General features: G+C 42.5%; 1 protein-coding gene across 5 annotated transcripts in view; it reads right to left on the bottom strand.

Annotated features, from left to right (window-relative positions):
* SGTB (small glutamine rich tetratricopeptide repeat co-chaperone beta) overlaps positions 1-13965 on the bottom strand; it is a 41128-nt gene that overhangs the window by 24893 nt on the left and 2270 nt on the right. For all 5 annotated transcript variants that reach the window (XM_039544915.1, XM_039544917.1, XM_039544916.1 and 2 more), the window contains exons 3-4: positions 5080-5183; positions 4194-4263 (exon numbers count right to left, since the gene is read on the bottom strand). In XM_039544915.1, the coding sequence (XP_039400849.1) occupies positions 4194-4263; positions 5080-5183 (174 nt within the window). The remainder of the gene's footprint in view (positions 1-4193; positions 4264-5079; positions 5184-13965) is intronic.

Here is a 13965-nt window from a genome sequence, read left to right on the forward strand (position 1 = left end):
GGAAGACCCCTTGGATGGAGATAAAGGAGCTGCCAGTCATATCGGAGCCCTCGGAAGCAGCGCAGGAAGGCGTATGCCGGTACTCTCCACGCCGGACTACCTGCACCATAAAGGAGCCTCTGTAGGGCCTGGAGGCGGAAGACATGGACCTGAGTGTGTAGGCACTTCAGGCCCTGCCCTCCCTCCTCCAGGGGCAGGTAGAGGACCCCTGAAGAGACCCAGTGCAGTCTTGGCCAAAAGAACTCCAGAATCACCATCTGGAGGTAGGCCAGGAAGCCTGGAGCTGGGACCAGGGTGTTGAGTCGGCACCAGAGCATGGACAGGACTAGTGGATTAAGCACCAGCGCCCTCCCTCAGAGGGAGAGGGACCGGAGTAGTCCTGTCCATTTCTGCAGCCGCTCCGTCACCCTGCCTGCTAAACCGGACCAGTTCTCTGGTGGAGATGGATGCGTGGCAGAAAGGTAAATGCCGAGATAGAGCAGTGGACCCGCACTCCACCGGATGGCCTGAAGCACAGGTGGGAGGGAGCTCGCCTGCCACCCATCCCCGATCACCAGGCCAGAGCTCTTGACCCAGTTGACCTGGGTGGAGGAGGCTGCCGAGTAGATGGCCTGGCAAGCCTCCACCCGCGCCAAGTCACCCAGGTCCTGGACCATGAAGAGCACGTCGTCGGCGTACGCCAACAGGACCAGCCGCAGCTCCAGCTCTTGCAGCACCAACCCTGTCAACCTCCTGCGGAGGAGGCAGAGGAAGGGCTCGATTGCCAGAGCGTACAGCTGGCTCAAGAGGGAGCACCTCTGCTGTACTCCTTGCCCAAAGCTGACCGGTTCGGTCAGGGTCCAGTTGAGCCTGATCAGAAACTCTGCGGAGGCGTACAGCACCTGGAGAAAACCCACAAACTGGGGTCCGAAGCCAAACACTCGCAGAGTGCTCAGGAAACACCCATGGTCCATGCGAGGAGCTGGGAGCAAGAGACACGAGGAGCTGAGAGTGAGAAGGCATATTGCTGGAGGACTGAGGAGTACAAGCATTATCAGACACCAGGAGAAAAGGTCCTGTGGTGAGGATAAAGAAAGTGTTGAGAGGAGGCCATAGGGAAGTAGCCCAGGGAGTTGTAGCTGTCACGCAGCTGTACCAGGAGGCACTCTAGACAGCTGCAGTCCACAGGGCCCTGGGCTGGAACCCAGAATAGAGAGTGGGCCTGGGTTCCCCCCAAACCTCCCAACTCCTGATCAGACACAGGAGGAATTTACCTGGACTGTGGCTTCTACCAGAGCGGAAGGTCTCTGAGCTATTTCCTGACCCACATGATGAATCTCTGAGGTGAGCAAATCCGCCAATAAGTGCAAGACCCACCAAGGTAGAGGAGGAACTTTGTCACAGTAGCTAAAGGATCACAAATTAATTTAAACAATAATGTAGTTTGAAATAAATGACAGGCCTAGGTGACACGTCAATAACTTTTCAGCTAGTTGGTAAATTCTCTCTTTAATATTGGGGGGTGAGTCAACAGGTTGCTCTGGATGCATAGACTGGGCAGGTCCATCCAGCGTGGCTGCAGCTGTGACTGAGAGAGACCCTGCAGAGGGGCAGTTCTCAACTCAGACAATGACTGAAAACAGCTAAGTATGTTTCTGTGTTTCATAGATTACAAAATAGAAGGGACCATTGTGATGATCTTCTCTGCCCTCCTACATAACACAGATCATGGCACTTCCCCAAAATAATCCCTAGAGCACAGTTTTTAGCAAAGCATCCAATCTTGATTTACAAATTGTCTGTGAGAGAATCTACCATGACCATTGGTAAATGGGTCCAGTGGTTAATTACTCTGATAAATTCACACCTTGTTTCCAGTCTGAATTTGTCAAGCTTCAACTTCCAGCCATTGGATCATGTTAAACCTTCTCTGCTAGATTGAAGAGTCCATTATTAAATATTTGTTCCCCATGTAGATACTTATTAGGGATATTAAATGTCAACCAGTAAACTTTAGTCTTACTGGTTAACCCGCCTTAACCGTTAACCCCCGGGCCGGCCCACTCGCCAACCCCAGCAGCCCCGCATTGGTCGGCCAGATCGGCCCCAGCGACATCGGCTGGCCAGAGGAGCCCTAGCCATGCCGTGCAGCCAAACCTGACCCCAGCCCCCCTCCCTTTAATCGATTAACCGTTTAAATGAAATATTTTAATCATTAAAACAGTTAACTTTTTAAATGATATTTACATCCCTAATACTTATTAACTGTAACCAAGTCACCCTTTAACCTTCTGTTAAGCTAACTAGATAGATAGACTCAAAGGGCTCAATTGTTGTAAGGCATGCTTTCTAATCCTTGAATCATTCTTGTGGCGCTTCTCTGAACCTTCTCCAATTTATCAACATTCTTCTTGAATTGTAGATACCAGAACTGGGCACAGTATTCCAGCAACAGTCACACCAGTGCCAAATACAGAGGTAAAATAACCTCTCTACTCCTGAGATTCCTGTTTATGCATCCCAGGATCACATTCGCTCTTTTGGCCACAGTCTCACACTGGGCACTCATGTTCAGCTGATTATCCACCACAACCCCCAAATCTTTTTCAGAGGCACTGCATCCCAGAGCCTCACTGAACACTGACAAATGCATAGCTGGAAAGCAGTCTCTCTTACCTCTGGATTAGTATAGTTAAAATAGGTATTAGTATTATCAGAATGTGCTTAGTGTTTAGACTTAATGGAATACTGTATGTATTAATCCTACTTATAATATCTGTATCCCACGATATAAAGTTATATTGAGTAAACCTCTAATTGTGTATCCTACCAAAGAGGAAAAGAAGCATTAATTAAGGTAAAGTGCTCATTCTGCAAATATGATGGCCTACTGTAGGCAAATGAGGCATTGTGTAGGACCAAGGGAGAGATACCTTGTTGACTGAATTTCTAATTCCCTCCAGGAAGGGGAAACCTATACATGAACTCACTCCATCAGCTTGGAATCTGGGGTGAAGGGGAGAAAAAATCCCTGACAAGGAGAAACCTGTCTCTTTATGCTGTTTGGTCTCTGAGGGATGAAGATTTCTAAGCATAAGCAAGAGATCCACATGCTGCTTGGCATGAGTAGGCCCTAAAGGTCATATAGAGTGGCTTATTACAGAAACTTATACTACCTTTTTAAAATCTAAGACAGTAACTCACTTGTGAGTATATGTTTCCTGTTTTAGCCTTGTAAATAATGCTCTTATTTCTTAGTTAATACATCTTTAGTTAATTTATTACAGGATTGGCTACAGGAGTTGTCTTTGATTGAAATCTGAGTACAAATTGCCTGGGATAAGTGACTGATCCTTTACGATTGAGAGTAACCTGAATATTGTTGTGCTTTTTGGTGTAAAGTGACCATCCTTCACATAGTCAGCTTGCCTGGGTGGCAAAATAGACTGGAATGCCCCACAGGACAGTCTGTGATTCCACGGTACAACTGTTATAGTGCTTTAGGAGTTCAAACTTGTTACTGGGTTGGTGAAATCTAATTATACACCACACAACCAGTTTGGGGCTTCTGCCCTGGCTTTTAACAGTCTGTCTTGAGGTTGGCACTCATGGTCAGGAGCCACTCCAGACAGTATAACTTTTGGTATAGGTGGCAGGATTCAAGTGTTACAGGTCAATTGGATTTACAGATCATAATCAAGAGCTGTTAAAAGTTAAAACTTGATATTGAGAGTGTTTAAACGTTAAAGAATAGACACAATGAGTGGACCACAGTCATATTAAGGTCTTCGGACAAAAGACCTTGAAACCTTATGTAAGGAGAAGGGAATATCCAATAAACAGAAAACCCCAGCTCAGGAGCTAAGCACCCACCTGCCTCAGATGCCATGGAGATTGCTGCAGTGGAACTGGCTCGACCGCTTGTAGCAGGCAGCCCAGTGAGAACGTAAGCCCCGGAGACTGATGGTGGACCCCCAGATCAAAGAGATCAAAGAAACTGAAGAGGCTGAGGAGACAGCCCACCACAGAAGCATGGAACAACTGGAAGCTTAATACAGAGCTCACACATTACAGCTCAAAGTACTGGAGCAATAAAGGAGTTTCCTCAACCAGTTTGGGGTTTCTGCCCTGCTTTTTGACAATCTCCCCTGAGGTTGGCACTCACGGTCATGAGCTACTCCAGACAGCGTGACACATCCTTATCAATTACACACCTTCATCCTTCAGCTGGTCAGCCTTTTCAATATCTTCTGGCAATGAATCGGAGAGAGGCAACATGTCATTCTAGATTCAAAAAAAAAAAAATCAAACAAATAACGAAGTATATTCTGATTCAGGTGTAGGTCCTGGCTACATTAATGGATTCTTCCTCAACCTTCATACTGAAAGGGGTTGTGTGAACACAGATACCTTTTAGTGATTGCAACATTAGGCCTTAAGTCAGCAAGAGATAATACCATTTCTGTAATACACATTAGACCAAGATAGTTGTCAGTTCCCACTTAAAATCTTGCAGCAATATCCCCCTGCCTCAGTAAAGTGGGAGAGAGCGGGGGTTTAGTATGACCTCTGATATCCCCATTTTCTTCCTCACAAGTTTTCTCTCTGCTTTCCTGGTGCCAACAATATTTTTCCTATGTTGGACCCCTCTGAACTTTAAAAATATAGCTTTTAGTTTTACCTAAACTGGTCATGTGGAATGCTTTAAGAGACTAAATTTTCTCCATGGGAGGGGATACGCACTGGAGCTGGGGGCAGAGGGACCAGGAAGCTGTGGATGACCTCAATCAGTTTCTAGTCAACTATCTTTGGAATTGCAAAATGCCTACGTGTCACTGAGGGCAAGTATTCTCCATGATAGAAAGAAGCACATTCTTTTTAGTAACTTAATTTACATGGGTTATCTTTGCCTTGACTGAATTTATGTCCTGTCAGAATACAAAAACTATCCTGTTCTCCTATCTATTACAGGAATTTCACTTGAATATCATTTTTATTAAGTTTCCACATTGCTTTGACTTATATAACATTTTAAGATTCCACACCATAGTCACAATCTTAATTGGCTAATGATAAAGTAAGACTAAAATCAATTCTTACCTTGTGAAAAGAATTTGAGAACATTTCTGTCAACTGCTGTGGCACTGCAAGATGCGTATCTTCTAGGCTAATCTTAAAAACAGTCTCCAAACACTGAATTGCAACTTCAAAGAAATGAAAGCATGATTTTTTTAATCACCATTTTCTCAATAGAAATGTGTAAATAAAACTAAAAATAAATAAGGCAAAGGTACACTCCCTTACACATTTGTTGGTTAATTAAGCCTAAAAACAAAAGGCAGTTCTTTGGAGAAGTTCCCCTAATGGAAAGAAAAAACAAATAACCTATTTAGTCTCTACTAGTCAACTTTGCACGGCAATAGAGGCAGAAGCTCTTTAATGTTAATAGCCAGCCACCAAACTTAATTCCTGATCCAGACACACTTCTTTTAATACTTACTTTTTTTGTATTTCATTTTTGACCTACAATGACTAAATTTAAAAACCAATGATAAAACAGTAGTACATATTATATAATGTAGATATATATACACAAGCTATACATAAAAACTGCTATTTTTATAATTGTCTACTACATATAATTAGCCTGAAAGCACCACATTTATGACCTTATGTGTAACACAAAAGATGGGCCAATTCTAAACTGAAATATCTAAGTAGTAATTACCGTTTTCAAATGTGTACATTTTACTTTGCAAACCAAAGATTTTTACTAACAGCTGCTTTATTAATAATAGGCTCTCATCCTGCAAAGGAATCCACCTGTGAAATCCCTTGCACTCTCACAAAGTCCCACTGATGCCCGAGCCTAAGGATCCACATGAGCAGATCCCTTCCCAGGATCAGAGGTCCCCAGTCCGCCAAACATTTAAGCAAGTTCATAATGTTACTCATGTAAGCAGTTCCAATGATTTCTACAGGACTGCACATGAGTGACATGGCAGGAAAGGGATAGCTCGGTGGTTTCAGCATTGGCCTGTTAAACCCAGGGTTATGAGTTCAATCCTTGAGGGGGCCATTTAGGGATCTGGGGCAAAAATCTGTTTGGGGATTGGCCCTGCTTTGAGCAGGGGGTTGGACTAGATGACCTTCTGAGGTCCCTTTCAACCCTGATATAACAGGCTTAAGTGTTTGTAGATACAGTCATAGATTGTAATCTTATATATAGCTTAGAGAGGGTGTCTAATTCATGTATCTTAAGGTTACGGGGCAAGTATCCAACACATTGTGTGGGAATCCAGCAGCATGACTCCCATTAGAGATCATGGGTATTGAGGGTCCATTCTAATTTTAACTTTCAGATGTGGCATTGTGAATCTGAACAATGATAATATTGAGCTAGTGCAGGGGAATCAGAAAGGAAAATCGACTAAAAAATTAACAATAACTGATATTAAGGAGTCTATTTATATTTATTCTCTCAGCTGAGAGAAATGCAAAATGTAAATACCCAGCATAAATAGTAAAATGTAAAATAGATTGATTTAATTTTCAGTCTTGATAACATACAGTAAGTTATAAGTAACAAAAGTAAGTAAAATTCTTACATATTTTATGCTGACAATGACTCTAATATTGATTGGGTACATGGCTAATTATTAACACTGCACAGAAAGTTTGCTTCTGTGTTCTGTAATGTTAACCAGGTTCTGCATCATTCAGTAACAAAACAATTCAGGGTCTGAGTTAAATTCCTTTTCTTCTTTGCATTAGACCTCCATGACAAGAAACTTAATTGTGGTTAACTGAATATTGATTTTTATCCTGTTAATGAAGATCTAGTGGTGAGTTGGTGACTTTCAAACCATTTTTTGGTGACCTAAATTAAAATCTTATTTTCTGAGGTTGAAAGACAAGTAAAATATCCCACTGCATTTCCATGGAGTACTTATTCTGTGGAAAACTACATGCACAATTCCATTAATAAGTGAATGATATTAATAGTACTTTTACAATGTCTGTCAGAGAATCAATGGAACAGAGTATCCAGTTTCTCTTGACAATTTACTATGAAGTATTAACTGTCATACATAAATGCTAAATTTAGGCTTTCCCTTGGAGGGTAGCTCAGCAAACCATCTGTGACAGAGTGCTGAGTCATGACAGACAAATCAGCATTCTGATCACTGTAGCCTCAATTAGTTTCCCCAGCAATGGCTGATTGAGGAAATTGCGAGGAATGAGAGGGGGAGGCTGGGTGAGTTAAGGAATTAACTAGTGCAGCAGCTGACTAGCATGATAAAAGCTAGGAAGTGTTGTGGGGAGGACAGGACTAGCTGTGCCCAGATTGAAGGTGATCCCAAGGAAGCAAGACCTCTCTTCCTCTCAGAGCCCTGATGAATAAGGGCTGATGGTCATAGGAATTAGGACTCTTGTTTTGCACTGTACAGACGTCGGTGGAGGGAGCTTGACTAAGTTCTATTGAGTGGATACTAAAGGAAGAGAGTCTGAGCAGTTCCTGGGGTGGCCACGGATGCAGGGAAAGGACACGTATTCCATCACACTTATTTTTACCCTCAGGCAACCCCTTTTCTAAATGTCTCACCTCATTTTTAACTCAGTCTAAGAACAGAAACTATAGTTTAAAACACTTAAAAATATTTTAATTTTCACTCTTCTCACTTTTGGGGGGAAAATGCATTAAGTCTATGTGATGACTCCTAGCCCTCATCTTGTTTGTTTCTATTCCGGGAAGTGGGGAAGAGAACTCTCAACTCTAACAGATCAAATTATGTTTATATAAAATATTCTGGATGTATTACTACTATTGATATTAGAATAAAATTCCATGGTAGAAATAAGTGGCTCATATTATAGTGAGCTCCCACAATTCCCATTTAACTGGAAAAATTAACACAATCTGAATCTTTATAATTCCTCTGCCATGATTTTAACAAATGTTAATACCTTTATGGCATAAATCAATGAAATAGACTTTTTCGTCCCACAGGATGACAGTCTCCTGCTGCTATGTAAATGGCAAGCCAAAACAAAAGACTTTATTCAAAATAAACGTGGAGCCAAAGCACACATTTATTTTCAAAATGGGAGAGATTGATCCTTTGACAATGTGTAATTTTTCAATACTCTAAGCAACTGAGGTGAAATCTTAACCACACTGACATCAAAATGGAGCCAGGATTTCACTCCAATTATATACAGTAGTTGCAATTCTTAGTCTGAAGGATATCTGTATGGAATAAATGCCACTTGCTCTCTATTCCACTACCACACTCCTGCTATCTGACTGTCACTGGCAGATTAATTCACCCCAGAGCAGAGGGCTAGGCAAGGTCCTCTACACCACTTAAGCCTTCAGAGAAATTCACCTTGATTCACAGGACCAGTGTAAGGACCTCTGCTTTACTTAAACCACAGGCTTTGTGGTGGTGGCAGCACTTACTAGGATCAATCCCTTCTTACACTACCTGTCGGTGCAATGTATGAGGGGTCACAGATTCCAAGGACAGAAGGGACCACTGTGATCATCTAGTCTGACCTCATGTAATAATTGGTAATAAAACTTGCCCAAAATAATTCCAGTTTGAACAACAAACTGATCCCACATAGGCTTGTGCTGAAGACAGCAGTGAAGTGTAGATGCTGGAATGGCCAACGGAAGAGTAAAAGCAGCCATTTAAACACACTGCATAAATTAGGTGGAAGGACTGAAGCTACTAATCCATATGCTGGAGAATCAGGTGCAAGAGACCTATGTATTCTATTCAGGCTTAGTTTTTGAGCACCTTCCAGTAATGCATTATGTGACTGTTTTTCTCTCATTCTCTCCCCAGAGGGAGAAGCATGTGTAGTGGAGAGTCTTGTTTTTGGTAAGATTTTATTTGTTTTAAATACATATATCTGTTGCTACGTGTTTGCATTAGAGGAAATAAGATCAAAGACACGCACCTTGCACTCAGAGAAGGAAGTATTGAGGTTTGTGGTGGTGGTAGTTTTTGGAAGAGTTCATTCCAGTCTCAGGCCATTCCCCACCCACACATGAAAGTTCTGTCTCGCACAGAGATTAGCTTTACTCTTGCTGTGGAGAGTTCCATTGTACCACAGACTTTGTCCTGGCTGCATAGCAGATCCAGACCCTGCAAATGGCAGGGTGTGTGTCACCTCCCCAGTCCACCCTCTGATTTCTGTTTATGCAAATGACTGAATTCCACAAATGAAACATGCAAATGAGCAGTCCTTCTACACTGGGGTGAACTTCACCTATAGTCTGATCTACTTGTATGCTTCAGCCAATCAGAGTACATTTTATCAACAAAAGATGGCTTTGAAAAGCATGCTGTACTTTTATTTTGATAAAGTCTTCAACTGGTTGATTTTTTTTTTGTATACTTTGTTTGGTATTTGATAGTTAATTATACAATGCTTTACAACCCCACAGCACATTGTAAGGTACATAGAGTACCCATGTACTGCATGGACCAAATTCTTCTCTCACAAGCTTGTTGGGAGCTATGTTCACACATTCATGGGCAAGATTTGGCTTGACATTTATTTCACATAAAATAAAGTTAACTTCTATAGCTAAAAAAGGATCAGCTATGCAAATTGGTTGGCACAGATGCTGTATATTGTATAATGCACCATATGGTACCATATTTTTGGCAACATAAAACTCTAAAATTAGGATTTCACTTCTCTGTTAAAATATGCTCAATTGTGGGAGTGTTCAATTTTATCTTTGCACGTTTACATACCATTAAAAGTATTATAATCCACTTCTGTTTAGAAAATAAATCTGTTAAAATTGTAGTTCATTTGCCTCAGGGCAACTCTAGCCAATATCTGTGTCAAATAAGTGATCAGTTAACAGTTAACCAAAATCTGTCTACCCTGTCGGTAGACAGATACTGGGCTAGATGGACCTTTGGTCTGACCCGGTATGGCCTTTCTTATGTTCTTATGTTCTTCTTAGTTACAAACCATCAACATTTATCAGTATTTTATTAAAAAAGCATATGAATAAATAATTCCTACTTCATAATTTTATTTCTAAAAGTGTGGCCTTTTTATCAATTGGAAATAAGTTTCTCAACAGATATTGGGATATTTAAAATTAATATAGTTGTTCATCACCGATGAAATGCACTATTTCAGCTTTTGTTGTTAAACTGAATCTTAAAAATATGTTTTAAAGACAGTCAAAACAACACAATCTCTTGCCTGTGCACAATAGTGAACAACTGTGTTATACACATCCAGTCCAGTAGAAACCATATTTGAACCATATTTACACAAACAGGGAATCTGTGATTGAACGATATGTTTTAACATGGCACAAGAAAAGTGCACCAGTTCTAAAAAAATGTAAAGCGTCAGCAGGGAAGGAGTTAACCATATTCAAAACTTTGGTAAAGGCATGTCTGCATGGCCCTCAGGAAAATAAAGGTGAATCAACTAAAGGTGTGAAGTCAATGCCTATAAATTAAAGCATGTTAAACCCCCATTTGAATGTTCTTGCTCAGGAGTAAAGTGGTCTTAGTTTGCTGTAACTTAATCTTCCTTTGCCAAGACAAAAATGTACCTGTCAAGAATCCTTACCACTATGTGATACTTGGAATCACCAGTAACAGCCCTCCTCAGCACTACTGCTCTTACAATAAAACATGTTTGTCAAGATATATAACTGGTGCATTATCTGTGCATTCACTCTCAGAGGCACAAGCCTGCCCTCAAATAGTAGATGGGGCTCCTATCAATATTAACAAGAGCTCTTCATGTGCATCAGGGTAGAATATGGCTGTTCATGATTTAGCTGCCCCTCCCCGCTTGCCAATACAAATGCTGTTGACAGAAGTGTTGTTCTTCAGTGTGTTAGCCATAGATTCTAGCACATGAAAAGTTGAGGGAAACCAGGCATGAAAATTGAGAGAGACATGAGCCAGTCCACATCATCCCGCCAGTGGTTGTGACTACGGCATTATCTAATTTAAATCCTTTGCATAATAGAAAGAGACAGTTGCTCAGAAATAAGACAATGCAGTGCCAATAACTTTAAGACCTCTTCAAATTTACAGATTTTAGAAATAAGAATCTTGTGGACATGTAAAATTTCAATCAATTTCAGGAATGAAGTTGTTTTTCCTTTAATAACAAAAATTCTACAACATTTCACAAACTTCTTCAGGTTTTGTGAAACTCAAACTTCTCCCATTCCTAGTCCAAAATTGGCAACTTTCTTTGGTAACAGATAAACCCAGAGAGAGACTATTGAAATCTACTGGATAAGGATATAAATTGTTCAAATAATATCTTCCTGACATACAAGAAACAAAATACAATAAGACAACATAAATAATTAATATATCAGAGGGGTAGCTGTGTTAGTCTGGTTCTGTAGAAGCAGCAAAGAATCCTGTGGCACCTTATAGACTAACAGATGTTGTGCAGCATGAGCTTTCGTGGGTGAATACCCACTTCTTCGGATGCAAGCAGTGGAAATTTCCAGGGGCAGGTGTATATATAATCAAGCAAGAAGCAAGCTAGAGATAACGAGGTTAGATCAATCAGGGAGGATGAGGCCCTGTTCCAGCAGCTGAGGTGTGAAAACCAAGGGAGGAGAAACTGGTTCTGTAATTGGCAAGCCATTCACAGTCTTTGTTTAGTCCTGAGCTGATGGTGTTAAATTTGCAGATGAACTGGAGCTCAGCAGTTTCTCTTTGAAGTCTGGTCCTAAAGTTTTTTTGCTGTAGGATGGCCACCTTAAAATCTGCTATTGTGTGGCCAGGGAGGTTGAAGTGTTCTCCTACAGGTTTTTGTATATTGCCATTCCTAATGTCTGATTTGTGTCCATTTATCCTTTTCCTTAGAGACTGTCCAGTTTGGCCGATGTACATAGCAGAGGGGCATTGCTGGCATATGATGGCATATATTACATTGGTGGACGTGCAGGTGACTGAACCGGTGATGGTGTGGCTGATCTGGTTAGGTCCTGTGATGGTGTTGTTGGTGTAGATATGTGGGCAGAGTTGGCATCGAGGTTTGTTGCATGGGTTGGTTCCTGAGCTAGAGTTACTATGGTGCGGTGTGCAGTTGCTGGTGAGAATATGCTTCAGGTTGGCAGGTTGTCTGTGGGCGAGGACTGGCCTGCCACCCAAGGCCTGTGAAAGTGTGGGATCATTGTCCAGGACGGGTTGTAGATCCCTGATGATGCGTTGGAGGGGTTTGAGCTGGGAACTGTATGTGATGGCCAGTGGAGTCCTGTTGGTTTCTTTCTTGGGTTTGTCTTGCAGTAGGAGGCTTCTGGGTACACATCTGGCTCTGTTGATCTGTTTCCTTATTTCCTCGTGTGGGTACTGTAGTCTTGAGAATGCTTGGTGGAGATTTTCTAGGTGTTGGTCTCTGTCTGCGGGGTTAGAGCAGATACGGTTGTACCTCAGTGCTTGGCTGTAGACAATGGATCTTGTGGTGTGCCCGGGATGGAAGCTGGAGGCATGAAGGTAGGCATAGCGGTCGGTAGGTTTTCGGTATAGGGTGGTGTTAATGTGACCACCACTTATTTGCACCGTGGTGTCTAGGAAGTGGACCTCCCGTGTAGATAGGTCCAAGCTGAGGTTGATGGAGGGGTGGAAGCTGTTGAAATCATGGTGGAATTTTTCCAGAGTCTCCTTCCCATGGGTCCAGATGATGAAGATGTCATCAATGTAGCGTAGGTAGAGAAGGGGCGTGAGTGGACGGGAGCTGAGGAAGCGTTGTTCCATGTCGGCCATAAAAATATTGGCATATTGTGGGGCCATGCGGGTGCCCATAGCGGTGCCACTGATCTGGAGATATATATTGTCATCAAATTTGAAATAGTTGTGTGTGAGGATAAAGGCACAGAGCTCAGCAACCAGTTGTGCTGTGGCATCATCAGGGATACTGTTCCTGACAGCTTGTATTCCATCAGCGTGTGGGATGTTTGTGTAGAGAGCCTCTACATCCATGGTGGCTAGGATGGTGTTTTCTGGAAGGTCACCAATGCATTGTAGTTTCCTCAGAAAATCAGTGGTGTCACGGAGATAGCTGGGAGTGCTGGTAACATAGGGTCTGAGTAGAGAGTCCACATATCCAGACAGTCCTTCAGTGAGAGTTCCAATGCCAGAGATGATGGGGCGTCCAGGATTTCCGGGTTTGTGGATCTTGGGTAGTAGATAGAATAACCCTGGTCCGGGTTCTAAGGGTATGTTGATTTGTTCCGGTGTTAGTGTAGGGAGTGTCCTGAGTAGATGGTGCAGTTTCTTAGTGTATTCCTCAGTGGGATCTGAGGGAAGTAGCCTGTAAAATTTGGTATTGGAGAGTTGTCTGGCGGCCTCCTTTTGGTAGTCAGACCTGTTCATGATGACAACAGCACCTCCTTTATCAGCCTCTTTGATTATAATGTCAGGATGGTTTCTGAGGCTGTGGATGGCATTGCGTTCTGCACGACTTAGGTTGTGAGGCAAGCGATGTTGTTTTTCCACAATTTCTGCCTGTGCACGTCGGCGGAAGCATTCAATGTGTAGGTCCAGACTGTCATTTTGACCCTCAGGAGGAGTCCATGTGGAGTTCTTCTTCTTGTGCTGTTGGTGGGAGGGTAACTGTGTATCAGTGCGTTGTTCAGTGTTGTCCTGGAAGTATTCTTTGAGTCGGAGACGGCGAAAGTAGGCTTCCAGATCGCCGCAGAACTGTATCATGTTGGTCGGGGTGGCAGGGCAGAAAGAGAGTCCCCGAGATAGGACAGAATGTTCTTCTGGGCTGAGTGTGTGGCTGGATAGATTGACAATATTGCTGGGTGGGTTAGGGGTATCACGGTTGTGGCCCCATGTGGCAGGTAGGAGTTTAGACAGCTTACAGTCCTTTTTCCTTTGTAGAGAGGTGAAGTAAGTAATGTAGATCTCCTGTCTTATTTTAGTGAAGACTGTAAGCTGTCTAAACTCCTACCCTGGC

Source organism: Mauremys reevesii, linkage group 6 (genome assembly GCF_016161935.1).
Source record: "Mauremys reevesii isolate NIE-2019 linkage group 6, ASM1616193v1, whole genome shotgun sequence".
Taxonomy (NCBI): domain Eukaryota; kingdom Metazoa; phylum Chordata; order Testudines; family Geoemydidae; genus Mauremys; species Mauremys reevesii.